The sequence below is a fragment of the Echeneis naucrates genome, chromosome 9 (assembly GCF_900963305.1).
Source record: "Echeneis naucrates chromosome 9, fEcheNa1.1, whole genome shotgun sequence".
NCBI lineage: Eukaryota > Metazoa > Chordata > Actinopteri > Carangiformes > Echeneidae > Echeneis > Echeneis naucrates.
The window spans coordinates 11376348-11404266 of NC_042519.1; the positions used below are offsets into that span (position 1 = coordinate 11376348).

The following is a 27919-nucleotide window of genomic DNA, read 5'->3' on the forward strand; positions in this document are numbered from 1 at the left end:
ACAATGAAGATGCAGTATGAGCTGCCACTGGTGCTTCAGTGCTGAACAACAATGAGGTTTTACTTACAACAGTAGAGGATGTGGTGAACATGTCAGGGGTTTCAGTCCCTGAGCCTTCTTCAGTTGTTGCTGTGAAAGAAGCACTTTCCTCTGGTGTTACTAAATCTTCTGTAGTCTGACTTGTAATAACAGTCTCCTGAGTTTCAGATGAGACAGATGTTGCTTTCTCTGAGCTGAAGAGGGATGAAGCTGTGGGAACAGATGTTGAGGTGCCACTTTCTGTTTTTCCAGAAGTTATCGTCGGTGTTTCGGTGCTGATTGATGATGAATCTGTACCTACAACAGTAGAGGATGTGGTGAACATGTCAGGGGTTTCAGTCCCTGAGCCTTCTTCAGTTGTTGTTATTGAAGAACTTTCCTCTGGTGTTACTAAATCTTCTGTAGTCTGACTTGTGGTAACAGTCTCCTGAGTTTCAGATGACACAGATGTTGGTTTCTCTGAGCTGAAGAGGGATGAAGCTGTGGGAACAGATGTTGAGGTGCCACTTGTTTCAGATTCATATGATTCTGTAACTGATGATGACTCTGTACTCAACATTGGAGGCCAAGTGCTCGTAGTGAAGACTGAATCCTTAGTGACTCCAGAAAAGTCTCCAGAACTCTCCATATCTGTGGTAATGAGCAATGAAGCAGTTTTAGCTTCAGCAGTTGATCCTCTGATTGAAGGACTGGACTCCACCATTGTAGTCTCAGTGCTGATATCTTCATCAGTGTCTGGAAGAGTATCTGTTTCATGACCTTTTGTTGTTCCAGTAGATGTTGCTGTTGGTGCTTCTGTACTGAACAGTGATGAAGTTTTACTTACAACAGCAGAGGATGTGGTGAACATGTCAGGGGTTTGAGCAGATGAGCCTCCTTCTTTAGCTAGAGAGATGACAGTCTGGTTTTCCATCTCATCAGCGACAGAAGACATTGATGGCTTTTCTGTCTCCTCTGTGACAGGACTGTCCTCTTCATCAACTGGTGGAATTGTTGACTTCTCAGTGCTGAACAATGAAGATGCAGTATGAGCTGCCACTGGTGCTTCTGTGCTGAACAACGATGAGGTTTTACCTACAACAGTAGAGGATGTGGTGAACATGTCAGGGGTTTCAGTCCCTGAGCCTTCTTCAGCTGTTGTTATTGAAGAACTTTCCTCTGGTGTTACTAAATCTTCTGTAGTCTGACTTGTGATAACAGTCTCCTGAGTTTCAGATGACACAGATGTTGGTTTCTCTGAGCTGTAGAAGGATGAAGCTGTGGGAACAGATGTTGAGGTGCCACTTTCTGTTTTTCCAGAAGTTATCGTCAGTGTTTCAGTGCTGATTGATGATGAATCTGTACCTACAACAGCAGAGGATGTGGTGAACATGTCAGGGGTTTCAGTCCCTGAGCCTTCTTCAGTTGTTGCTGTGAAAGAAGCACTTTCCTCTGGTGTTACTAAATCTTCTGTAGTCTGACTTGTAATAACAGTCTCCTGAGTTTCAGATGAGACAGATGTTGCTTTCTCTGAGCTGAAGAGGGATGAAGCTGTGGGAACAGATGTTGAGGTGCCACTTTCTGTTTTTCCAGAAGTTATCGTCGGTGTTTCGGTGCTGATTGATGATGAATCTGTACCTACAACAGTAGAGGATGTGGTGAACATGTCAGGGGTTTCAGTCCCTGAGCCTTCTTCAGTTGTTGTTATTGAAGAACTTTCCTCTGGTGTTACTAAATCTTCTGTAGTCTGACTTGTGGTAACAGTCTCCTGAGTTTCAGATGACACAGATGTTGGTTTCTCTGAGCTGAAGAGGGATGAAGCTGTGGGAACAGATGTTGAGGTGCCACTTGTTTCAGATTCATATGATTCTGTAACTGATGATGACTCTGTACTCAACATTGGAGGCCAAGTGCTCGTAGTGAAGACTGAATCCTTAGTGACTCCAGAAAAGTCTCCAGAACTCTCCATATCTGTGGTAATGAGCAATGAAGCAATTTTAGCTTCAGGAGTTGATCCTCTGATTGAAGGACTGGACTCCACCATTGTAGTCTCAGTGCTGATATCTTCATCAGTGTCTGGAAGAGTATCTGTTTCATGACCTTTTGTTGTTCCAGTAGATGTTGCTGTTGGTGCTTCTGTACTGAACAGTGATGAAGTTTTACTTACAACAGTAGAGGATGTGGTGAACATGTCAGGGGTTTGAGCAGATGAGCCTCCTTCTTTAGCTAGAGAGATGACAGTCTGGTTTTCCATCTCATCAGCGACAGAAGACATTGATGGCTTTTCTGTCTCCTCTGTGACAGGACTGTCCTCTTCATCAACTGGTGGAATTGTTGACTTCTCAGTGCTGAACAATGAAGATGCAGTATGAGCTGCCACTGGTGCTTCTGTGCTGAACAACGATGAGGTTTTACCTACAACAGTAGAGGATGTGGTGAACATGTCAGGGGTTTCAGTCCCTGAGCCTTCTTCAGCTGTTGTTATTGAAGAACTTTCCTCTGGTGTTACTAAATCTTCTGTAGTCTGACTTGTGGTAACAGTCTCCTGAGTTTCAGATGACACAGATGTTGGTTTCTCTGAGCTGAAGAGGGATGAAGCTGTGGGAACAGATGTTGAGGTGCCACTTGTTTCAGATTCATATGATTCTGTAACTGATGATGACTCTGTACTCAACATTGGAGGCCAAGTGCTCGTAGTGAAGACTGAATCCTTAGTGACACCAGAAAAGTCTCCAGAACTCTCCATATCTGTGGTAATGAGCAATGAAGCAGTTTTAGCTTCAGCAGTTGATCCTCTGATTGAAGGACTGGACTCCACCATTGTAGTCTCAGTGCTGATATCTTCATCAGTGTCTGGAAGAGTATCTGTTTCATGACTTTTTGTTGTTCCAGTAGATGTTGCTGTTGGTGCTTCTGTACTGAACAGTGATGAAGTTTTACTTACAACAGCAGAGGATGTGGTGAACATGTCAGGGGTTTGAGCAGATGAGCCTCCTTCTTTAGCTAGAGAGATGACAGTCTGGTTTTCCATCTCATCAGTGACAGAAGACATTGATGGCTTTTCTGTCTGCTCTGTGACAGGACTGTCCTCTTCATCAACTGACAGTGTTGTTGATTTCTCAGTACTAAATAATGAAAATGATGTAGGAAATGCAGTGTCTTTACTGGATATGTCAGTCACCTCTACCCCTGAGTGTTCTACATCTTCTATTGAGAAAGGAGAACTTCTGACAGATGTTACAGATGTTTCTGATGTCCCTTTAGTCTGTCTGTCTGTTGTTCCGGGAAACGTTTTTGTTGCTGAATCTGCACTGAATAAAGATAAAGTCGTACCTGTGTCAGAAGATGTTGGCCCTAATAGATCTGGGTGTGGGTCACCTGAGCCTCTTTCTTTGAGCGGGATTGTGGCAGAAGGTTTTTCTGTCTCAACAGTAACAGAAGAACCTGAGAAATTTTCTTCTTGCCCTGTTTCAGCAGTTTCTTGTGTTTGGCCCTGAACTGTTGTTGGCTCCTCAGTGCTGTATACAGAAGATTTGGTTGTTTGGCCTACATCAGTGGCTTTTGCTGATGAAATCGGTAGTGTACTTTCAGTTATGCCACCAACTGCAGGCTCATTTGAAACAGATTTTGTCTCAACACTGCCTGTGCTAAGTGTGAAGGATGGTGGCATGGTGGTTGCTGCAGTTGAATCCGCTGATGTCATGCCAGATCTTTGGCCTTCTGACATTTCTGCTTCAGTGACAGAATGCATCAAACTTTTCTCTGGAAAGCTACTTACTTTGGTCACTGCTGGAGATTGTGTTTGAGCTGTTTCGTCAGTTGCAAATGAAATTTCCACTTTTTCAGTTGAAGTTGACATATCCGGTTTGACAGGAGAAGTAGGGGTGGTGACACTGGAGAAAGTTTGATCTACTGGAGACTCCTCATCTGTGACCCCAGAGGCTGTCTCTCCATATCTTTGTTCAGGTAAATCAGTCACTACAGATGCACTTTGTGTTGAGAACTGACTGAAAAACTCTGTGAATGACACCATTGTTGTCTTGATTATTTCAATAGCACTGTATACAGGAGAGGCAGTGGTTGCAATAGACTCAATAGAAGGGGCAGATGCTTCATCTTGCTCTCTTTCTCTGTGTGCAGTGGTGGTTGATGAAGTTGTTTCTGACTCATCGCTGGCAGGAACAGAGGTTTCATCTGTTCCAGCAGTTTGTACTGTTTGCAATGTTACTTCACTCTCCTTTGGTTCTTGGGCTGGTATATGTGTCTGGCTGACACTTGATGTTGCAGTCCCTGCAGAAATATGTGGTGGAGGGCTGGTTGCAAACCTATACGTCATTTCAAAGCCTGAACCAACCTCTGACGTAGACACTGCATCAGTTGCAACTTCCCCAGTAGGTGAGTTAGAAGGTATTTGCCTGGCTGTACTCCCTTGTTGACTTCTGTCTGTCACCTCTGAAGTTTCAGCCAGGGTAGGTGTAACAGTCAATGATGATTCAGTCCTGTCTATTATCTCAGTCTTGGCTCCCTGTTCAGTAGGGGCTGGACTACCAGACAGTAAAGGAGCCATTGTGCTCAAGGCAAATTCTTTTGGGGTTTGGGTCTTCATCCCTCCCTCCACATCTTCAGTTGAGCTCAGTGTGCCATTAATTGTTGATTCTGGTATTTTCCCATCAGTGTCAGTAAAGGAGGGAGTGGACACAGTCTGTGTGCTGTTTTCCACAGCTGGAGTGGCAGATGTGCTCTTCACTTCCTCTGTGACTACTTCTTCATCGCTGGCCTTTTCTGTCTGACTCACTTCTGAGTCACTTTTCACATAAGTGGGACTTCTCCCTAACTCGTCTACCCCTTCTCGCCCAGATGTGGTGATGACAGTGGTGGTTTCTCTGTCACCCTCTGTTGTTTGGGTTTCTCCAGTTGCTTTGATAACCTGCGGCTCAGCCGGTGCCACTGTAGGAGCGAAGGCAGCAGAGGTAGCTGTGACATCACTCATCCCCTTTGTTGCATCTGTTGCAGCTGGACCAGCTCCAGTTTTCAACACAGTTTTTACCTCCACTGTTGAGGCTGGTTCAGAGGTTGAAAGTATTTGAGGAGGTGTTGATTCAACTATTGTGAATATATAAGGATCATAGTCATCAATATCTATGATCTCTGTAGACACAGGTGCTGTTGGTTCCTCCATTGATTCCGTGGCATTATCAAAAATGGTATCGTTCCAATTATAATCAAACACTGTGGTTATTTCAGCGCTTGCATCCAGACTTTCTGCATTAGTTATAATCTGGGTACCTTTGGCTTCTGTTTCTTCCGGTCTCTGTGGCTCGAGCGTAATCTCCTGTTTACCATTTATAAAGCTAACAGCCGGTGTGATGGTTACAGCAGCTTCCGAGAAAAGGTCTGGATCTCCACTGTGTTGGATGGGCTCACTGTCGATGATAGAAGGGGTGGGATGGTCTGGTACAACTGGTGGGGCAGGAGACTGAGAGGCCTGGGGGTGTAGAATGTGGTCAACTGTAGAGAAAATAAAGGAATATTAGGATAAGATGGAACAATCTGATTGCAAAGCAATTGAAAGTTTATATTATTGATGTAAAAAAGAAAACATTTCCTGTCTTGTTTTGACCAAAACAGGATGATATTTGAATCCCTACATACATTGACAACACTTATATATGCATATATGCAACAAAAGTGAACAATATGGACAATATGTCATGTAATGCAATAAATGTCTCTCAAAATGTCAGCGTGCCTAATCACAAAAAGCAGTTATTCTGAATAAAAATGAAACACATCATAAATATAACACATTTAATATTATTAATTTCAACAGTAATGTAGTTTGGAAGCGTGCATGCTCCTCCTGTGCCTCCTTCCTGTATATTGTCTACTTAGAAGTCCACAGACAAAAGTAATTTCAGATGTCAGCAGCTGTCTGCTTGTAATTTTAAGTTTAACACAGTAGCAGCATTCAATTCCCTTTACAGCAAGCAATGTTATCATCATCTACCTACACTACGCTGCCTCGGATGAGTTTATGTATTCCTATAAATAAACAAAATGTTGTCTGGCTGGAAAGAATCCACCTCCTCTAAAAGGAAAAAACTAAAGATATTGGTGCAGCGTAACATCTGAATAAATGCCAATTATAACATTTGAAGATGCAAAACGGGCATGAATCCATGTTTGTTTTCCTCTCAAGAAAGAAAATGATGTGAGATGAAATCCTGACAACAATCACCGAATGTCGATGTAATATATTAAGACTTTTTGGCAATGTTTATTTTATTTTACATTTTGTGTGTATGTGTGAAGCATAAATTCTCATTTTATGAAAAGTGCTATACAAATAAAGTCTGAAGCATTGCAAAGGTACCATGGTGCAAAAGCCTATGACAAATCTGGAATTATGTGAGTGTAAATCGCAAAATAGAACATAGGTGGAACTGTGCTAATCCTGAACAGTTTGATCCTGCTCAGCATGGGTTGTTTACTAATGTTTGGTTTGTGCAGTACAAGCAAACACGGGTAAGACTGTTCATACAAAAACTTGAAATCCCTTATTACACAAAACTGCTTCCTCTCTGTCTTTCTCTTCCTGTTCTCACTGCTACTTGAGCTCCCGCTGTTTCCCACAAATGGTGATTCAGAAAGATTATTGGTTGCAACCAAGAACACCTGTTAAGAACCAAGGTCAAGCCTGGGAACTCAGGAAAAGGACCTACCTGGCCGACCCACACACACGTGCACACATGTACAGGCGTAGGCCTTTAATTTCCTCCACCCCGTAGCATCACAGTAACTACATTAACCATGAGTCCAAATCTATCTGAATAGCATACAGAATGAATATACAGGCGAATATATATATATTTGTGATATTCTTTGATTATGTGTTTTGGCCTGAAGCAGTGACGGCTTTTCCAGTTGTCAAAGTTGTCATTTTGACATTTAAACCATATTAATTAATTCACAAAGTCAACTAATGCAGGTTACTGCTAGTTGCCGTTGTGGATGTGATTAGTTTCTCGAGCCAGCAATCACTGAAAGAGTAAAGATGGAATGGCAGAAACATGCTTTCAGTCATTATTCACTCTGTGGATCACTTCTTGGCTGCATTTTCATTTTCTACCTTATGGAGGCTCATTAGACCTCCACCTGCACTACAACTTTTCCTCTGATGTTTCAAATTTGGCCTCATTTGCTCGACAAACATCAGTAAATAAATCCTTTCAAAACAGGGTCATTGTCACACTGATTACAGCCTACTTCATCCTTGATATCCGCATCCATATTACTGTTGAGCATTCTCAATACAATGCAACAATAACAAACAGGATGAAACATTTAACATTTGACCCTGTGGTCAGTTATAGTTCCCTAGTATAGCACTTGTCATACAATCAGTGGTTCAATGACCTTCAAAATCACCCACAAACATGCGTGTGCATTTGTGCACACATGCACGCACTTGCGAAAAACTGTTTAGGTTCAGAGACCTCTACTCATCATACTATTTGTGGTGAGGCAAAGCTAGAAGTGCTAAGAATGCAGAACCAATTCACAAACTCATGTGTATGCTAATTGTTGCCACCACATTGACAATGTGGCATATATTTTATGACGGCAGCACATGTAGCTGTTCCACTTTAAATCCCTGGTTAATGCTTATGTGTTGTCTAATCAAGACACAGAGAGGACTTGGAGGCAAACTTCAGCCTCCGTTGTCATACCCAATCGCTTCTGTACGCCTGTCATCAGTCCTAAACGCTTCTTGGAGAAACATGCTGACTTTAACCTACTGTGACTATTTCAAACCACATGCTTGTGGGACATGATGGCGATGAGTTTATAGAGTTCAGCATTGACCCATGCACCCTCCCACGAAACGGCGAACTTGGCTCTGTCTAGCAGTTACGAAATCAGTACCTCTGAAGCTCGCTAATTATCTAATTCACTGTTCTTGTGTAATCAGCACAAAAAACTGAAGGGTAAAAACAATGTAATCCCCTCCTCCCCATTAAACATATGTTCTCATCACAATTTTTCTATGACGCATACAAAAGAGTTAGGTGTTAATGGAAACATATTTTCTAGTCTTTGAGTTAAAAGGCTCATTAGTTGACATCATAGAGTTATTGTAAAAATAGTGCCGCATCAATGTTGCAAAGGGCCAGAGAAATTAATGTTACATAGATGTTTTACTGCAGGAAGAATGTACTATTGGTGGTTCTGTACATTGTTTTGGGTAATTTGTGGTCGACACGCCTAAGAAAATCAATATTTCAACAAACAATAACATGTCATATGTGCACTTGGCAAACACTGGGTTTCATTTTCTTCAATTAATCACAAACACATGAGGTCTATTCACGTGGCCATAAAACGTCACAACCATAAAAAATGCTTTGGACCTCAAGAAGTAATATACTGGGGGGTTTTTTCAAATCCTGATTCTACTGTATACTTTGTTACCATGTAGCCAGACAACACGGTTCTCTTTCTGACACAGTTTTTTCCACAAGCTTTTCCCACACAAACTGGGAGGGGAGAAAGAAATGTCAAGTGCCTAAGCTGAGCCACATCATATGATGTAGCAATAAAAGTAGCTATAATCACCCACTTTGGTCATCAGGCAGCCTCCAGCTGTCCTCACAGAGAGAGGAGACTGTGTGTTACTGGTGACATCACGTCTTAAGGTGGTGTCCAGTCTCTGCTGAAGACAGGCATCTGTGCTCATGCTTATTCAGGCAGTCTGCCAACACACCTCTGTTACTGCCAGACTGGGTGTTTGAGCTGGTTTATACACACACAAGGACAGAAATACTACAAACGCATGGCTGCTCACACTTTAAATACATGCAAGGCATACACACAGAGATTCTGTCTCTTTTCTTTTTTTTTTTTTTTGAGGTAAAGTCATGTACATTGAATGACATGGGAACTTTTAGCAGCTAAATTAACCACACTAATGAACACACCAGCAGTTTCAATAGTGTATCACCTGGAGCTCAGACTGCTTCTCTCTCAGGCTTAATACATACCTACCGCAAAGCCAGACCAAATTCCAAAAACTGCCAAATGACCAATTCATTCACTTGTATACTGTCCAGCCAACTGGATCCCTTCCCTCCAAGCACAAACTGCTCTTCAGGGCCGAGGAGTGAGTCACCATGGCAATGTTTGCAGCTCAGACAGAGACCAAATTAGAGAGAAGAAAATGATGCAGCTGTTTGTATGAGCGATGATATCCTGTTGACCTCTCTGTTTTTTAACCAAGTGATGGCTGCAATAATATAATTGCAATAAGCCAGAAAACAACATTTTAGTTAATAAGTGAAAATTGGGCCTGTTTATCACATTTTTAAAAAATCACAGAGGAAAAATATATCAGAAATACACGATGAGGATTGTAAAACTGGATTGTAAAACTATAAGCCATACAAGCTTTGAGTGTGTAAGTTGATTTATGATCACATACTTATTTTCACAGAAAGAACTCTCTTTGTCTGTTTGTCTTACTCGTCTTTCCTTGCTTGTCTTTATCAAAATAATTATCCCTACATCTGCTCATCTGGACTGAGAACAGAGATCCTGAGCCTAAACAGTTCTCTAGCAGCAATAATGAGAACACGCATTGCCATGAGACCCAAGGGAACCAGAAACAAAACTCTTCAAATGGGTCGACTGTGTAAGTAACAAACACGAGTGGCAGTGTGCTTCTTGTATATATGGAGATTACAATTAAATAAAAAAATTAATATTGTATTTGCAGAGACTTTGAAAGAGTCTAAATGCTTTAGAAATATTACTCAAATTAAAAAAAGGAGGACAATCTATTTCTAGTTTGAGCAAGCTGTGAATTAAAAAGAAAAAAAAAAAAGCCCCAGAAATTGCCTTACATTGTTGTGCTTGCTTCATTTCAGTTTAATTGCCTACAATACATTCTCACCAGTTTTCAAATTCAGACCTTGTCTCCACTTCAGCACCCTGGACAGCACAGCCTCCCCCAACTCCCAGCTATTGAACAGGAATAATTTTATCACCCATCCAGCCATTTTATATACCACTTATCTGTCAGGGTTGTGGGGGAGAGGTGTGAGAAAATCCCACATTGGAGGAGATGGCCATACTATCACGGGGCCGACATAGAGAGGGAAAAAAGAGACAAGCAACCAGGCTCGCACACATGTCTGCAGGCAATTCAGACTCACCGATCAACCAAAACGTGCATGTCTTTGGACTGTGGCAGGAAGCCAGGGTACAAAAGGGAACCTTGGAGAAGATGCAAACTTCACAGAGAAAGCCTGTGAGGCAACAGTGCTAACCACTGGGTCATTGTGGTACCCAAATTGTATCATATATCAGCCAAAACAGTCTTTCGAGACACTGTACCACAGCGTTATTCTTTCTTTGAATCACTGTTACCAAATAATGACAAAATTATGTCATTTTCTGTTAGTGCAACCAATGTACTAGAAGACTCAAAAGTTTAAGGTATTGTTGGCATGTCTTACCTGACACATTCTGCACCTGCATGACTGTGGTGACTTGGATGGACTTTTCAGCAGGGTCCGCTGTTGATGGAGGGGTGGTTGTGTCATCAGCTGAGGTAAAGGACTCTGTGTTAGTCCCTGCTGCTGTATCTTCCTCTGTTCGGGCATCACCAGTGTGCACTGGCAGCAGAGTGGTGGATTGAAGAACATTTGTTGACAAAGTCAGATCTTCCTTTGATGTTTCACTGTTGATGGGGATGGTGGCGGACGTTGTTGCTGTGGATGTGGTCTCATCCTCTGAGACAACATCTGTTGTGACCGCTGAGCCAGGCTGAGTGTTGCACATGATAGTGGTATCAGTGGGAACAGTTGTGGGAGCTGTTGTTCCATCAACAATGCTGGTGCTATCTGAGGGGCTGGATGAAAGATCTTCTTGGGATGGCTTAAAAGGTGGAAGTGCCTCTAGAGGAATAAAACTATCAAGGTTATCCTCATAATCTAGGAATGGTGTTACTGAATACAGCTCATCTGGTGGGGCTGTCACATCTGAGGGGCTCAGCACTTCTTCGCTGGTCAGTTCGCTTGATTCTGTTGGAGTGTCCGTGAGGTCAGAGGTTATAGCCGCGGTGATGTGAGCACCCAGAATAGTCTCTTCAGTCTTCCCCTCAACGAACATAGCTTCTGTGTTGAGAGAGGCATCTGGTATGGGGACATCAGGTTGGATTGTGCTGATCTCAATCACTGAGTGATCATCTGGCTCCTCGGCAGGCTCAGACACAGATTCAGTCATGTCAGTGCTTTCTGTAGTGTACTGGGATTCTGGGTCTTGTGTGTCTTTTTCATCATCCTCATCTTCTTCTTTGATGGTGGGTGCCATTGTGGTGATTAACTCTTCTTCTTGCCCTGCTGGAGTGGAGCGAGTTGGAGCCATACTGGTAGAGAACATGGATGGGGCAACAGGAAAATCTGGAGATTCAGCTGGCTGTGACATAGTTTCGGATGCTGCACTAAGCATTGTAGTGCTGCTCTCCAGTAAAGGGATTGAGGTAGTGAAGCTGCTGGCGGTGGTTCTGACCACAGACACATCCACAAAGGCAGTCTGGTTGATCATCTTTCTCCTTTCTGAAAAAAAAAAAAAAAAAAAAAAAAAAAAAAAAAAAAACATGTAAGCACATTAATCAAAGCCAGATGCTGTACAAAACTATTACACTTCTTATGAAGTATTATGTTTATAGAGCCAAATAGCAGTCGTGGACTAATAAGCACCAGCTAGACTAACAGTCTAACACTTAATATTAAAGTGCTCAGATTTCCCTTAAACTCTTATTGTGAAGTACTTCTCCCCTTAGTTCTTCGTGTTGTTTGTAACTCGCGGTAATATTAATTCATGCCCTTTTTTCAAGGACGCACTGAAACCAATGTTGATTAAAGTTACACATTCATTTTAATGTTTGCTGCAGTCATCGGCAAATGGCTCTAATCATCTTAAGCTATCAGTATTAATACTTTTAATTCTCTCTTGTCTGATTAAATTGAATATAGTGTCATTGGTTTGACGCAGAGAGGGCAATTTTCAAAGAGTTCTGTTTTATGTTAAAAGGCCTGATGCACTTTGAATGTTTCTCTCAACATTTCCTGGCTTGCCTGAAAGAGACTATAACAGAGGGATTAAAGAGCGTATAAACTGGATTGAATCTATTCTTGTTCTTTTATTAAAGATGCCCTGGCTATTTTTGTAGTCTTTGTACCTTGTACATTAGCTCCTCCAATGGTTCATCTGCGTGTTTACTGTCTGAAGTAACATCATCTTTCAGTCAATGCTCTCAAATACTTGCTAATAAACCTGAATTTATTCATTTGTTTTGAGTAAATCTGTCTAAGTGTCTCTTTAAATGAGCATCTTTGTCTTTGCATTTCTGATCTCTCATTTAATCACAGGAAGTAATGAAACTGTTTTAGAAATGGTTCCTCGGGGGCACAGACAGACTGTGTAAAAGCAGCTGTTGGCCATTGTAAGGTGTGACAAATGTTTTTCCCTAACAAGAAAAATAGAGCCCTCTCTAAGAGGGAGTCCATTATCTCACCAATGCATTTGAGCTGTTGCTGTCACTGTGGCCTTTGTGTTTTTTCTGGGCCAATCTGAAGACTAATCACGGGCCAATTATCCCCCTCTAAACCCCTGAATGTCCTCTCTGTCTGTTTTACTGTGTAGTCTTCCATGAGTTTACATAATAAATTCTCTTTTGATATATTATTCGCGGTGGAAAGGCAGGAAATGATGGAGTGAGACCCACCATACAAGGGTACTTGAAAAGCACTTAGCGGGGGGCGTAAATACAACATGACTGAGAGAGCTGACATGAAATACACAGAGCAGGAGGTGAAGGTGGCCTGTTTGTGTGCCCTTTGAACTCCTTGGGGTCTTATCACTGCGAGAGTTAGCATGGCCCAGGGGAAGTAAATGGCCAGGCTTATCTGTCCAACCTCTCATTTGTAAAGATGGAAAGGCCAGGTCAGGGGTCACCAAGGATGACTGAATTTAGAAGTCCAGCAGTAGCTTTGTCCATTATCCAAATGTCTGCTCTGATAAGTACAAGTGAGAATGACAGAGGGCAAACTCTGACAGCGGAAATGCGAGGAGAAAGGTAAAAAGGGAGTTAGATAGTGAGACTAAAAAGTCTGACAAGTGTGGTATTAGTTACTTTTTTTCCTTCTCTAAATGGCAACTATCACCTGTCATTCGCCTTCGCCCTGGGGATGCAGATTAGTTAAGAACACTTTACATTTTGGGGGATTAGCCTAATTCTGTCAACTTCCAGTGAACCCTGGAGTGTCACTATTTATTGAGATCAATAGCTAAATTCTGCTCTCTTCCCATGGTCGGTGAGATTGCAGACAGATTGCAGAAAGAAGTTTTTTCCATGCAAACCTGCGTCTGTCCTACAGGCAAGAACACCAAAAAGCATAATCGTATTATATGACATTATTAGAATAATTTATTTTGTTACTCAGGTTTTTTTTATTAATATAATTACTTTGGCCTTTTCTAAATGAGATATAGGTTTTAAAATGAAAAATGTAAGTATCTAAATATTATGATTACTATTCAATTACTGTTGTGCTTTGTTTCACATCAGCAGTGGGGTCGCAAAGGATAACACTTGAGAGGCCTCGATTAGCCCAAGTGGAAGTAATAAAGATGGAAAAAAAAAAAAATCCAGACAGATGCTGAGAGTTCAGAAACAAACTATTGGTCATTATCCTCCACATTAAAATAAGAACTGGCCAGACCATTGCTTTGAAAGTCAACAAAGCATACCAGTATGATTTTAGCTTCCGCTTGGCTAATTTTGTTGCCACAGAAATGGGCGGGAAACTAAAATGTGAGACAGTGAGTTCAACTGGACACTCTAATCTGTGAGACTAATCTGGCACACAAAAGAAAGTCATTCCTCTGCTTTGCTCTGGTTGTTATTGTTGTCATTGAAATTATACGTACAGAAAGAAACAGAGAGTCAAAGTGAACAGAATAATGGACAAAAGATGAGACGGGTTGTAAACATTTTTAAATGTTGGTCTGGTTTAGATGTGGGAAACTGCACAGTGGTGCAAAGGAGCAGAAAATCAAAGGGTGGAGGAGCAGTAGTGAATACATACAAGAGATGAGATCATAGCTCCTTACAGTCCAGGCCTGGTTTGACAGGGAATGGTGTGTGCGTTCAATCACTGTCTGTCTTTTATAAACCAAATTGTAAACATAAACACTATATGGCACACCATATGCAGACAAGAATTTCTTCCATGACATACAGTAAATCTACTAAATACAGAAAGGGTTTACCTTTAAAACAGTATGCGCCAAGCTTTTTAGTTGGCTCTGGGAAGCCAGTCTGGTTTTTGTAGCGATACATGGTCCTGACGCCAAGCAGACCTCCCCCACACTGCAATCTAGGTACTGCAACCGGGTGGCGTGCACTGCCATCGGATAGCCAGCCATAGTCACATCTGTCCAGGCCATGTCGCCAGGCTGCATGGAGCTGACCAGGGGTAGCCAAAACTCCATTTGTCGTCTTGCATGCTTCACTGGCTTCCTCGAAAGTCATCTTAGTGTTCACTGGGGCATAGTACACTTCACCTGAAACAAAGAGAACAAAACGCAATACAGACTAAAGTCACAACCAGAACGTCTGACTTTGACAAATGACTTTGTGATTAAAGTGATCGCAACAAACGAAATCTGCTAATTCAAAGGGGCGGCCACTTAGGGCAGAGTGTTCAATCAATTCCACAAACTTTGGAATGAATCAGTGCTGTAACAGATGGCAGTTCTCGCAAATTTCTCTTTTGATATGTTACTCTGAAACTCATCTACAAGCTTATTTGAAATGAATACCTGACTAAAAGCCAATCATCTCAAGTAATTGCATTTTGACCTTTCAAAAGAGACATCACCGAAAAACAGCTGACCAAAGTCACAGCTGTGCAGGGCAAGGACCCAGAATATCTCCCACCAATCATATTTAGAACAACAGTAGTGCATTCATTATATTAATCTGAGGTGGGATAGCAATGCAGACAATGTGCCTGGCCTGTCAATGAACGTGTCTGTGCTTCAGGACATTAGTTTTTCCCTTTGGGGACGACTGAACTAAATTACACCCTCAATGTTTCCTTCATTCTTGTTGCTTGTTTAAGAATCCCACCTTCAAAATGGTCACTGGACAACAGCAGTTATGTTTATACGCTTTTGCCCTCAAGAATAAATGAAAAATGACAGAAAGGAAAGTTCTCAAATAAAACCAAGCAGAATGACTGACGGACCGACTATTTAGCCTTGGGCATAACTTTTCAAATGACCCATGTTGGTGTCATTTCATTGATTTCCAATGTTATAGAGATCATGAGCTGTTTAGCGCTCAGAAATATTGTCTCTCTTGAAAACAATCATAGCTGAAAGATTTTACTGGACATTTTCTGCCCATTAAACATTAAATTGATTGCAATTTTAGTAAAATAAAACTATTTCTCACTTATAACTCAAAAGGAAAGAGAAACATGATAATATACCAATATGCAGTATAACACTGATGAACATTTATAGTATTGTAGTTTACCAGCATCCATAGATGTGCTGAGGCAACCACAATGTGCCACAGAAACATATACACAATCCAAAAAAGACACCCAGTAAATAAAGGAATTACCTCTGCAGTTGAGTAATGTGACAGTGTGTTTGACACACAGTTCAATAACAACACATCTATCTGTGACGTGCAACAGGCTCAGAATGCAACAATGTCAAAGATGGATGTTATTTCTTGCAGAGGATTAAGGGCTAGGTGGAAGATGTATGTATATGTCCTGGTGTTGACTCCACTGTCTACATTTGTTCATAAGTCAAATAATGCAAATGTTAAAATATTGGCCGCTTACTCCAAAGTCACATATAATTGGTTTGTAGCAGGTCTGCACTCTCCATACCCCAGATAAGAAGAGGAACTATAGAGAGGACTGGTAATAGCTCAAATGTGGCATGAGGCGGTAAGTCCATTCATAACAGAATGAATAATGACCAGACACAAAACAACATTTGGAAGAGAAGTCACAAATTCCCACTGGCAATGCTAAACAAACTTTGAACCACCATCATCACATTTTTATTGGTGACTGTTAAAAATATACTATAAAGGTGAGAGTATATTTCTCTTTTAGTAGATTTCTAAAGTTTTATTTCTCTCTAAACCTCAATATCTTTCGACAATACATGGCATGACAAAATAAGGAGAACGTAACAAATTGCCACCAATAACCCTTTCAAACAAACCAACTAAGTGTATTTCCACAGTAGTGTGATAATTTGTAAAAGTAATTTGCTTTGGCAGTGTGATAATTTCAACGTTTCGACATTTTAACCAAAGGGTGTGACAGTGGCTTGAAACAACATCTCATTGCTGAGAACCAGAAATTCTCAGGGATGAGGTGTTTTTAACTTAAAACTTGAAGCTGCCTTACCCTCAAGTTTATCCACGTAACAGTATACATCATAGGTCTCTGTAGGTTTCCTGGCTCCATATGACCTAATGCCAGGTTTAGTCTTCATGTTTCCATAGCAGCCACTCCTTGGCCTTGTAATTGGGTACCTATGCAGTAAGACAAAAGAAGAGTCTTAATAATATATTAGTCAGAGCAACTTTGCACCAAAATATTTAGCATTACATCAGAGCACTGGAAAATATGTGGCACTGAAAAGCAGTGAACAGAATTTTAAAATACAGCTAACCTGACAGTCTGGTCAGCAATCCAGCCAGCATCACACTGATCAAAGCCATCCTCATAGGCCGCTTTAAGTTGGTCATATGTCGCAATCGTTGCTCCGACATTTTGGCAGGTTCTGACAGCGCTCTCATAGTCCAGTGTATATCTGCTACTGTTGGCTCGGTAGTGAAATACAACACCTGTCAACAAATAATAAGAAAAAAAGAGACATGAAAGACAATGAGGGTTTGAATGCAAACATTAACATGGTGATCTGGAATGAATCAACATAATATCAGTGCTATAAATTATGGCGAATTTCACGTACAGCACACACCATAAGTGAAATGACTGTTTTACAGTTTTAGAACTTAGCAATAAACGAAGACGGTGAGAAAAACACTCAGTGCACAGTTCACCACAAATGATCAAGATAACTGCTGATGATGTCATGGGCCTGAAACTCCCATATTTGTGGACGGTAAATTGACACAGAAGATGTGATTGATAGTACTAATTAACATTGCAAATAGTTGGAAGAGAAGTGAAGAGTATGAATCAGTGGAAACCCAGACTATCCCAGTACCCCCCCCCCCCCACCCCCCCACCCCCACCCCCTCATCCCCCACCCATGTTTTCTACATCCATGAAACCTCCCAGAGTACTTCTCAAGTAAGCAAATGTAGCACACAAACATTGAAACCAGGTAAAGACCGGTAGGAGTCGCAATAATGTTACACTATCATATACATATTTTAACCTTGTGTACATTTCATGAGGGATACTGATGAATTCAGTGAAGACAAAGTAAAAAAAACAAAAAAAAAAAACAAACAAACTTGGTAACACCCACTGAGAGCTCCACCAAAGACAAAAATCTCTACTGACTAGGTGGCACACAAAATAATGAGGTCACATGAGGTTATGTAGCTTTTGCTTTGCTAGTACCAACATCTGGAAAGCCATCCACATTTGGGCTCTAACGTCTGGGATAAATGGATGAACACTGGAATTAAAACATTGTTAAGCATGGTATGGACAGGAACCCAAAGTCTCATCTGACTTGCCTCTAAAATAAGAGCAACTGAAAACTGTGGTTACTCTGTGTAACTACTGGGTAGCTGCTGCTATCAAAGTAAGCACAAGGGCGCCCATAGTTGTCTCATGCGTTTACATTTCTATCACCACTTGTATTTCATTTCACTATTATTAAGTCCTTGCACTAAATCCTTTCTGCTTTCAGAGAGTGTCCTGTAATGTTAGATGAGACTCTTGTATGGGAGCATTAATGTCTTACCATTGACGTTGAGGTTGACTGTATCCTGGGTGTCATCGATGCCGTACATAACCTCACAACGATAAATGCCTGCATCACTGGCACGTAGCTTGACCATGGTTAGTGAGGCATCACCGACATCCTCAGGGTGGCTGGGCACCGACACACGGCTCCTGTAACTGGGACCTATCTTGATAACTCCATTTTGCGCCACCAACACCGTGGACTCTACTTCTCCCTCTATTTTGCTCCATTTGATCCGCAAGTAATCTGTGCTATAGATGGCTGTTCCGTTGAGTGGTGGCGACGGTCGGATGGAAAAGAAGCAGGGCAGATTTACCTTCTGTGACAGGCAACCGGTGACCGGTCTGATTATTGATAATGTGTTGGGGACTGAAAGGCAAAAAACAGCAGGGTTAAATGTAGCTTGAGCTCATATTTAATCATCCATAACTGTATCTTACTGCTGCTCTTCATATTTTGTTACTTACTTCCCTTTATACATTTATTCCTCGTTTACCTTGCAGATGCAAGTTGACACTATAAACAGCCAGATGTGTTTGCTTTATTGGGGTGAAACAACTAAACCCTGCCTAATAAAGAAAAAAATTGCACCACTGCCTGAAAATGGGTTCTTGGAAAGTCAAACCTCATCCTTAAAGTGATGGGTGTGGGAACACATTTAAAACAGACTGTAGCGTTTACGCTGCATGTTTGTGAAAAATTAAATGAAAAATTCTAAGATAAATGATTGAACAGGGAGTCCCCATTGCATCACATCCTTTATTGACACTGCTGAGTTCTGTTCGCATGTTCGTTTTCCCTGTCAGTAATCTCTCCTTCCCCTAAAGCTGGACAAACTGATGATAGTACAAAGACCAACACAAGAAAATGTCAGCATGTCTCACAGTCTTACAACTGATGCTACACACCTATGTTGCAGCACAGGGTTGATGCATTTCACTGTTAACTGTTACTCAGCTCCATGCACAGACGGGACGTTAGACACAAATGAATTACTGAATCTCACTTAAAACTGTTACAGAGGAAAGAGATTTAGCTCTTTTTTTTTTTTTGTTTGTTTGTCTTCTCTGGGGGAGGGGGGTCACAGGGAGCAATGTGGGCAATGCTCTGGAAACAGTGGTGGGACAGCCCCAGAGGCATGAGTGTGTGCTGTAACAGGGGGGCTTATTAGGATGTGGGGTGAAACCAGCTGTTATTTCCAGACTCGGAGCAGAATCTAATTGAAAGGTGTCCATCTGTAGCCAGAGACAGAGCCAGGGTCGAGGGGCCAGGAAGGCCAGGGGGACCAGGGGGCCCCGAGGTGTACACCTTTTTGCCTTTATCACGTCCACCTTTGATGAAAGTCTTGCATGTTTCATAGGAGTGGACACTGGGCATCAGTCAGTTTGATGCTGAGTAGCTCTGGATTGCTATAGTTTTAACAGTTTTAAATGACTTTATGCTTGGTGAAACACAGAGAGGTGGAAAGGCAGAGAGAGGGAGGAAGATAAAGGAAAAGAGAGGGAGAGACGGAGTGGAAGGGGGCAGCGAATGAGAACGAGAGAGAGGCAGACGGAGAAGAATCTTCTCAATCCAGACTTACCTGTTGCAGTTGCAGCTTGACAAAGACAACATAACCACAGGATGTGCTTTACATTCAGTATCATCTGTTGGAGAAATTAAAAAGTTGAATTAAGTAACTACTCTGACAAGAGTTTAAAGTTCATGGTATTTCTGTTTTTTGTCATTTTTTTGCATTCCCCTTGGTGTATTATTTTGAGTTACATCAGATGTTCCTGTTTTAGATCTTTTCTGTCTGATATTGCTTCTTAGGTGTAAACATCTACGCCAGTCTTAATTTACTCATCTGAATGAGGCAGAGTAATGGTTTCTGGTAATTGTGTGAGTATTGGGGCTGAAAGTTAAAACATCTTGTGGGGTCTAACTGCTGAGTTTACAACCCCCCCCCCCCAACTGTATAAACACCAAGTGGTGGGTCACAGTGGGAGCTCAAAACTTCTATTCAAAAAAGGAGACCCTCATAATGTACTGGCAGTTTGCTCAGTATCTGGATATTTCAGGGTGGGTATCTGTCTGTGACTAAGACTCAATGCCAGGACTCTGACACAAGTCTGCATCGAGTCAACGGACCCACCCTTATGGAAACTCAATGAAATAAGACCACGGGGAAACAATGAGAGCATGAACTCCTGGTCTGCTTGTCTTTAGCTCTCTGGCTTCCTTCATATTTCATTTAGATTCTCCATTTGTTGCTGATGAATCTGAAGTCGTTTTGAGGCGTTTCTACAGCGACGTGAGTAAACTACAGGCAGTTGCAGGTTTTCTAGGAATAACGGGGGGGGGGGGGGGGGGGGGGGGGCAATTTATAGACAGAGCTCCTCCAAAGCATCAGGCGTGTAATTGGCCACACATTATTGGAGCCTGCGGGTGTTTATGTGCATCTTGGAGACTTCTATGAAACACAGACATTTTGCTACCGGGAGGTGAAATGCATCCACTCTCATCCAACGAGGGATTTACTGAAACTTTGACTTTCGTCAAAACTCAAACTCTTTTCCAGTTTTCATTTTCCTTTCTTCACCTGTCTCGGAAAAACTCATTACAAGATTAAAAACCTTTTGATTGTTTCACTATTCGCTTGGTAGTTGTGATAAATCCGCAGTAATCTGCAGCGCACAGGGATGATTTCGATAGTGGATTTGCGCTCATTCAGTCGGATCTCAGCGGGACGCGCAAGTGTAGGTTGTCTGAGGACAACACGGCATCCCCGGGTGCCTTTCTGTTTAGTCCTTTGTAGAATGAGACTTAAATTAAGTACACGGATGACATTTATTTTTTCTAAACATTTAGGCAGTCCTATCTTTAAAAATGCGTAAAGAAAACCAAAACTGGCATTACGCATCAATTCTCAGTTGAAGTGCAGTTTAATCAAGTTTTATTCTAGTTAAAAAATATATGTAATTAGGAAAGCATTACTTACGTTTAAAGGTGTTTTATTCCATAAAATGTACATATATCGATATATGCCTTTACATCCAGTTAGTCCCGGTGAGCAACATGCGTGCGTAAAAAAGTGCCCAAATAGGTCCAATTCAAACCGGCGCAGCGGCACTTAAGTCCCTGGCACGCCCGTCTGCTGTTGATCCTCCACAGTCTCAGGGTCCCAGTCCGGGATGATCCTGGTTCTGTTCAGAGCGACAGAGACAGTGAAGTGCTGGCAAGCAACAAGTTCAAATCTGCCCAACGCACACTGTTATTTCGACAGCGTTGGAGAGGAGGGGCAGAGTGCCCATCTGAAAAGTGAATGAGATACCTTGAAGAGGAGGAGACAACTTAATTTGGCCCTTTGCCTGAGAGATACATCCTTATCCAATCGGATTGTTCCGCTATCACTCAGCCTTTTTTTTCTGCTGATAACAGAATTTCTTACTTTATTTCCACTTCAACGTTTTTGAAGCTTTCTCATTTAGAAATAAAAGTAAATCAAATGTAAAATCGCTTATACCAAATGCAGACTGAGTGGCAAACATCAACCATGACAAAGTCACGCACTGATGCCATGTGCAGAGCGCACAATATTCAAGAATACGCAACAGAAATCCAGGGTGGTGCAGACATATCTCTGCTTGAGTCTGAGTCACAATCAACCAATTTGTTTGAGCAACACTTTCCTGTCAATCCAGCGCCACAGCTCTTCCAGTTTATTTAACCGCATCACTTGAGATACGCCTTTAATCATGTTTTCCCAAGTGAGAATAAATTCAGTGTTTTAGACGGACCTCTACTGTGCGCTTACATGTAGCATATTTAATGGAGAGCAAAACCCTCTGTCCATTTGCACAAATAGATCATCTCAAGTGGAAATGGGTTATATCTGATTAACATGACGAGGGAGGGAATAGTTAACTGAAAACTCTGTGCTTGGCTTTCCACAGGGGGGAGAGGCTGGACCACAGTTTATCAACTCTTGCTAGATGGATAGGTAATCTGCTGTCTGACAGTGATTATAGCTCCCAGCACTGTGGGATAAAACACAAATGATTTCCACTGGGTATTGACAAAACACCAGATCATGGGGATGTGTGTCATTATGAATTTTCAACTAAATTATATAGAATAATCTATATATGTTTAATAATTTAAATAAGAAAAAAAAAAAAATTCAGTGTTGCCTATCACCAGAATAACTGGTGATAGGCAAGTGTGAATATTCTTTTTACATATATCATGTTCGTTGCTCAGAAAATCTGGGAACAAAGTCTTGTTCTTTAGTGAACATTGTGAATAAATAAGTTTTCTCTAACAATAAATTTATTGAAGGCCTGCATGAGAAATCTTCTCTGAACTGATGAAATGGCATTAGATTGCAATGCATCAAGGGTGGCACTCTTTTCACATTCATAGTGTTCCTTAATAGTGGTCTGTGAAAGAAAAATGAGCACCTGAATAGAGACGAGGCCAATGGTCGGGTCTGGCTGCTAACTCTGTTGGGGCAGTTGTAATAAAGTAATTGTTGAAATCATGCTGTTGTCTCTGGGAGCAGAGTGCTGGAGCAGAGGTGATAAGCCTCTGTCAGTGAAGACTGCCCCTTAGAAGGCCTGAGGGCCCTTGTAAAAAGTCACAGGTGCCATTTCCATACCTATGTGCATTGTAATCATCTCAGCTCAGCAACAGTTACCCACGTCACATCTTTCCTCTGCAAGGCTGGACTGGTCTGGACAACCGGACTCTAAGAACAAGAGGAGGCAAGGACGAAAAAGAAGGATTTTGAATTTCCCATGTCAGCCGTTTAAACTCACCACTTATTGCAACACTAAGTCTGTCATAGAAACTCTAAATAGACTAAATCTAAATATATTTCAGTTTAAGTGGTTTGACACGAAAAGAAACGAAAACAGATTGCTTTCTGGTAATATCCCTCCAGGAAAGAGGATTCATAAGTCGGCACAAAGCTAAAACTGATCTGATCCTGGGTGGAATTTGCTACCTGACTCCTGCATAACTAACCAATGCTAAGTTTTAGAGTTACAGGAATCATTTATTCATTTTCCCGCTCCACCTTCTTAACTGAGTCATCAAAGTCAAGGCAAGAGTTGCAAGTCATTTACTGCCATGTAAAACCACTGTATGGGTAACCATGGAAGTCCTGTTACCTTTCACTACCCATAAATCAATGAGTCAAAAAGCCAATCAAAGAGCGTTTGATCCTGGTTATCCGCTGTGCAGGCCCCAAGATGACCCACATATCACATGGCCTATAAAGGTGGTCTACCTCCGGCACCATGCCACCTCAGACAGCATAAAAGTCTGTGACCCCAAGGGATCTGTTTCAATGAAACTCACAATTTTGAGGTCAAAAGCTGCTGTGAATGAATTGAATGTGTTATCAACTACAGCAGTATTTTTATGAGGGACTGTAAACGGAAAATATTTCATATCTACAAGCATGTGGATCTAGTAGAGCAAAGACAGTCTGGAATCACTGTGAAGTCCCCTTATGTGTTTGACAGTGTGCTTCTTCCTGTATAAATAAACACCACAGAAACATCCAACAGGCACACATCATGAGTCCAAAATCCCCCTCCTGAGCATTGCCACAGGTAAACTAGATTAATAAATAAAGGCATGAAGAAAGCGTTAATTTTAACTATCCAACAAAACACAAAGCTGTGACACAGACATAAAAAAACAACTTAAGATGATTTCCCAAGGTTGAGGGAACAATGCCTGTGGCTTCTGTGTATGTGTGTTTATGAGCAAACTCCTTGTGGGAAAATGAACCTCCCAGCCTCTAGCTAGATGTGAACCTGGATCCATTGAGCCCCTCAGCTTCAGTGAGAGGATGAGTGACAGAAATGGGGGACTTATTTCATTCATGTTTCCTCACAAATGATCTGCCACTTCATGTTCAGATTGACTTTTTTTTAACCAAGCTATTTAAAGTGAAATCGTCTGAGGAGAAATTAAACAAGCTTTATGAACGCAGTAGTGCACAAAGGCCAGAGCCTGGATGTCACTGTGAAACCAACATGCCCAGATGAGATCCACACACATAACAATTCTGACAGTAAGTCCTCAAATGTGGTTGCTATTGTAGCAAACATACACACGAATACTGCAAAAGGGTTCTGAATATTAAATGTGAATTCGGATTTTAATAAAAAGGGGCAAAATATATTTGAAAAAAGTCCCCAAGAGGAATTTTATTTCATCAATCAGTTCCTATTAAAAGTTGCTTTGTGGTCTGCGAAAGGGTGTACAAAAGTTGGTGTGTATATTCCAAAGGAAGATATTGGATACATTTGTACAAAAGGGGTGGTAATTAGTTTTGCTGGTAAAGTCCAACTCATTTTTGATAAAAGTTTATAAATTTGGTCACATTACAAAACCTCTGACCAGTTAGTGATGACAGAATACACCTCTCTCTCACAGCCAAGCATAACCACCCACTGGGATTACTTCCAAAAGTAGCAATAAATTTAAGGAAAATGAAAAAGAGAGACAAGCATTTGGGAAAAAAAAAAAGCTGTCCACTGCCATTTTGAGGATGATTGAACAAGTGGCAGAACTGTCTGGGGTCTGCGATACCAGGTGTCAATCAACAGGCAGCTGTCAGTCAGTGGTGACAGCTGGTGGACGGCCAGCAGGTCTGTAGAGTATGTATGGAGGTGGAGGTTTATGAGACAGTAAGGAAGTAGGTCAGAGCCCATGGAGCAATTTCATGGAACAACAAGAGTCTCCCTCTTTCTCTCAAAGTGATAAAAAAAATGTCATCAGTTAGGGATTCAACCACCCATCAAGGACCTGAGAGGATCAAGGTCTGGTGGTGACGGTCAACAGACCAGAGCTTTGTGATTTAATGAGTCTGCCACCTTCTAGAAAACTATTTAAATCCAAAAGGATGGCAAAGGAACAAAAACAGAGAATGTGAGTAAAAGAGAAGAGGCGGGTGAGGGCAGGGGTGTGGTTGGTGGTTTGATAACCAGAAACAGAGCTTTCCCATGTTGTAGATGTTTGGCCAATTTAACTTAACAAAATGCAGCATTGTGGGAACAATTTAATTCTCAAAACATATCCTTTCTGCTGTAGTTAGCTTATACACAACCCCCGTAGAGCTAAAATTACAATAGTTTAAAATAAATTTGGGAAAAAAAATGGCAACGTAGGTATTTAAAATTTCTGATCTATGATATTTGCGTAGACTATGTGAAAAATGATTCCCTGTGATTCAATTCCCAGAGGATCCATGCATCTCAGCTGTACTTCAACCGCAGAAGAAATGGGTGTGTGAGACAGTCAGTTATTAAGCCAGGCAGCAATTAGGCCTACACGAGAGAAGGCAATGTTGACGGCTTGTCGATCCTTTGGTCTCTGACCTAGAGGAAGTCAGGATAATAACATAATGCATTCCCAGCCTGAGACCAACTCGAGCCAACTGTAGAAAACCATTTCGGTTTCTTTGGTTTGGATTACAATTTGAAGGATATTTTGGTAAAACTGCAATAAAAATCTGTTTTGGTCATCAATTAACATGCTTGGGTTCCACACACGACATTTAAAATTGCTTAGTAATCACTGTGCATTACTGTACATTTATGAGGAGTACAGAAATATAAAAAAGCTATATGACAGTCACAGAAGACAGACCCCTGCAAAAAAAGTGGAAATATGGGTCTGATCTTCATTCATGCATTCATCTTATACCATTTATCCGTTTCCGGGTCATAGGGGATGCTGGAGCCAATCCCAGCTCACATTGGATGAGGGCGGAGTCACCCTGGACAGGTGGCCAGTCCGTCACAGGGCCAACACACAGAGACAGACAGAGACCAACAACCACACTCACACTCAGACCTACGGACAGTTTAGAGTTACCAATCAACCTAAACATGATGTCTTTGGACGGGGGGAGGAAACCTGAGTACCCGGAGGAAACCCACGCAGGTACAGGGAGAACACGCAAACTCCACACAGAAAGGCCCAAGGCCTGGAAACCAAACCCACGACCTTCTTGTTGTGGGGAAACAGCACTTATGACTATGCCACCATGCCACCATGGGTCAGATCTAAACCTCCTAATACTAAAATAAAGAAAGGGTGTAAAAAAAAATAAAAAATTAAAAATTCTATAAAAACTTAGTGGAATATGTCAACATGTCCTTATGTAATGTGAAAGAATATTTATATTCCACCTTTCTTAACAAAGTTATAAACAGTTTGACACTATAAAAGGAAAGGTTTCTCCCTTGAGCTCACACTGCAACAGTTTGCCAATATCACATACTTACCATCCTTTTAAAACCTTGAGAATCTTTGGTTTAATTCAAATAACGAGAGAAATCAGTTCACAATGGCAGCTCAAAAAGAAACCACTCGTTATTTGGGATGATCAAAAGGCTCTTTCACTTTTCAGCCCCGACGGCTGAAACAAACCAGATACTCTTTGCCACTGGCAAAACCCAAAGACCAGCACAGAAGAGTCAGCATCAAATCTGGAGGGGAGACTTCAATTAAATTTCAAGTATAGCAGTAAGGAAAGCTATGTCTGCAACATGCAGTGGCGTTCATGGGATTGCTATATTTCAACAATGAGTCAACACCAGAAACACAGAGGGAAGAGGCTTATAAATTCAGTTCAAAGAGATCAGGCAGGAAGGTTTACTGCTGATTTTGTATTGCCCTGAAATATATTCCCTCAATTTCAAACAGCCTGCCCACTGCTTTATTTCTTTATGTGTGACACCCCTAGCAGAAACAACAGCATTGCCCGCTGTGAACAAAAGCAACAATGGATAATGGAGTCTGACACAAGTGGGCTAGTAAAGCCAACTGCATTTCCGAGCTGAAAAACACATGCGCATAAAAGTTTATTGTGCCACTGTTCACAAGTCAGTACGACTTTAACAGAATAACAAAATGTGTTTGATTGACAGTGCCATAGTCAAAAATGGAAGCGGAGAGCAATTGAACCAGTTCGTTCGAAGGGTGAGTTAAGCGTTAGCATTACTCCGTGTGAAGTACTTGATGATAGGATTTAGCAAAATAAAGATGTCATCTTCAGTTTTTCCAAACATGGCTCGTGTCGGGCCAAGTTGCTTCAGACATTACTGTGTAAGGCGGTGAGCAGTGAGCACACAGCGCAGACCGTCAACAAAGACCCGTCTGTCTCCCTGCAGCTCTGTGCAGCAGGAAGGCTCCTGTCATTTCCCTGGATGATGGGAATCTTACAGGTGCACGCTGTAAGTGAATGACGATGATAAGCAAGTGACTAAATGTTTAATTTCGGGCCTTCACACCCATCATCGCTCCCTCACAAACTGTGTTAACCCCTTCTGCTCTACTTGCTGGTGTATGCTCCACTTAGCTAAGACAGCCATGTGGTTGTTGGTCCATAGTTTCCAAATAAAAAAAATCTGTTGATTAAGGATTCCACTCTGGTCTTATTTTCAACAAACCTGTGACTTGTACTCTTGTTTTAAGAATATGCATTTCATTTTTTAGTTATGATGTTCACCACTAATTTGTAGTATTTTAAATCCTTCAGATGTTGTATCATACTTCAGGCTTCCTCTGAATATTTTGGGTTTAGCCAGTTTTTATACAATTCCCAAAACAGGTTAGTATTGATTTCACACTTAATGCTCCATTTACAAGATAAAATCCCTGAAGTGCAAAGTATAACAAAGTTTGCTTTGTTTTTTTCTTAATTTTCTTGTTGTCTCACACAGACTCCACAAGACATATGATGATACCACAGCTTTGATTTAGAGAATACACAAAGGTCAAATGTATTGAAATGTAAAATGTTTATTTATCTCATGAAACATTTTACAACAGATATTGAGCATAGAGA

General features: G+C 41.4%; 1 protein-coding gene across 1 annotated transcript in view; it reads right to left on the minus strand.

Moving 5' to 3' along the window:
- vcana (versican a) overlaps positions 1-18854 on the minus strand; it is a 39281-nt gene extending 20427 nt beyond the window's left edge. Inside the window, exons 1-5 of the mRNA XM_029509877.1 lie at positions 18821-18854; positions 18064-18435; positions 16792-16966; positions 16524-16651; positions 14353-14646 (exon numbers count right to left, since the gene is read on the minus strand). Coding sequence (XP_029365737.1) covers positions 14353-14646; positions 16524-16651; positions 16792-16966; positions 18064-18435; positions 18821-18854 — 1003 coding nt within the window. The remainder of the gene's footprint in view (positions 1-14352; positions 14647-16523; positions 16652-16791; positions 16967-18063; positions 18436-18820) is intronic.
- Between the last annotated feature and the right edge of the window lie 9065 nt (positions 18855-27919).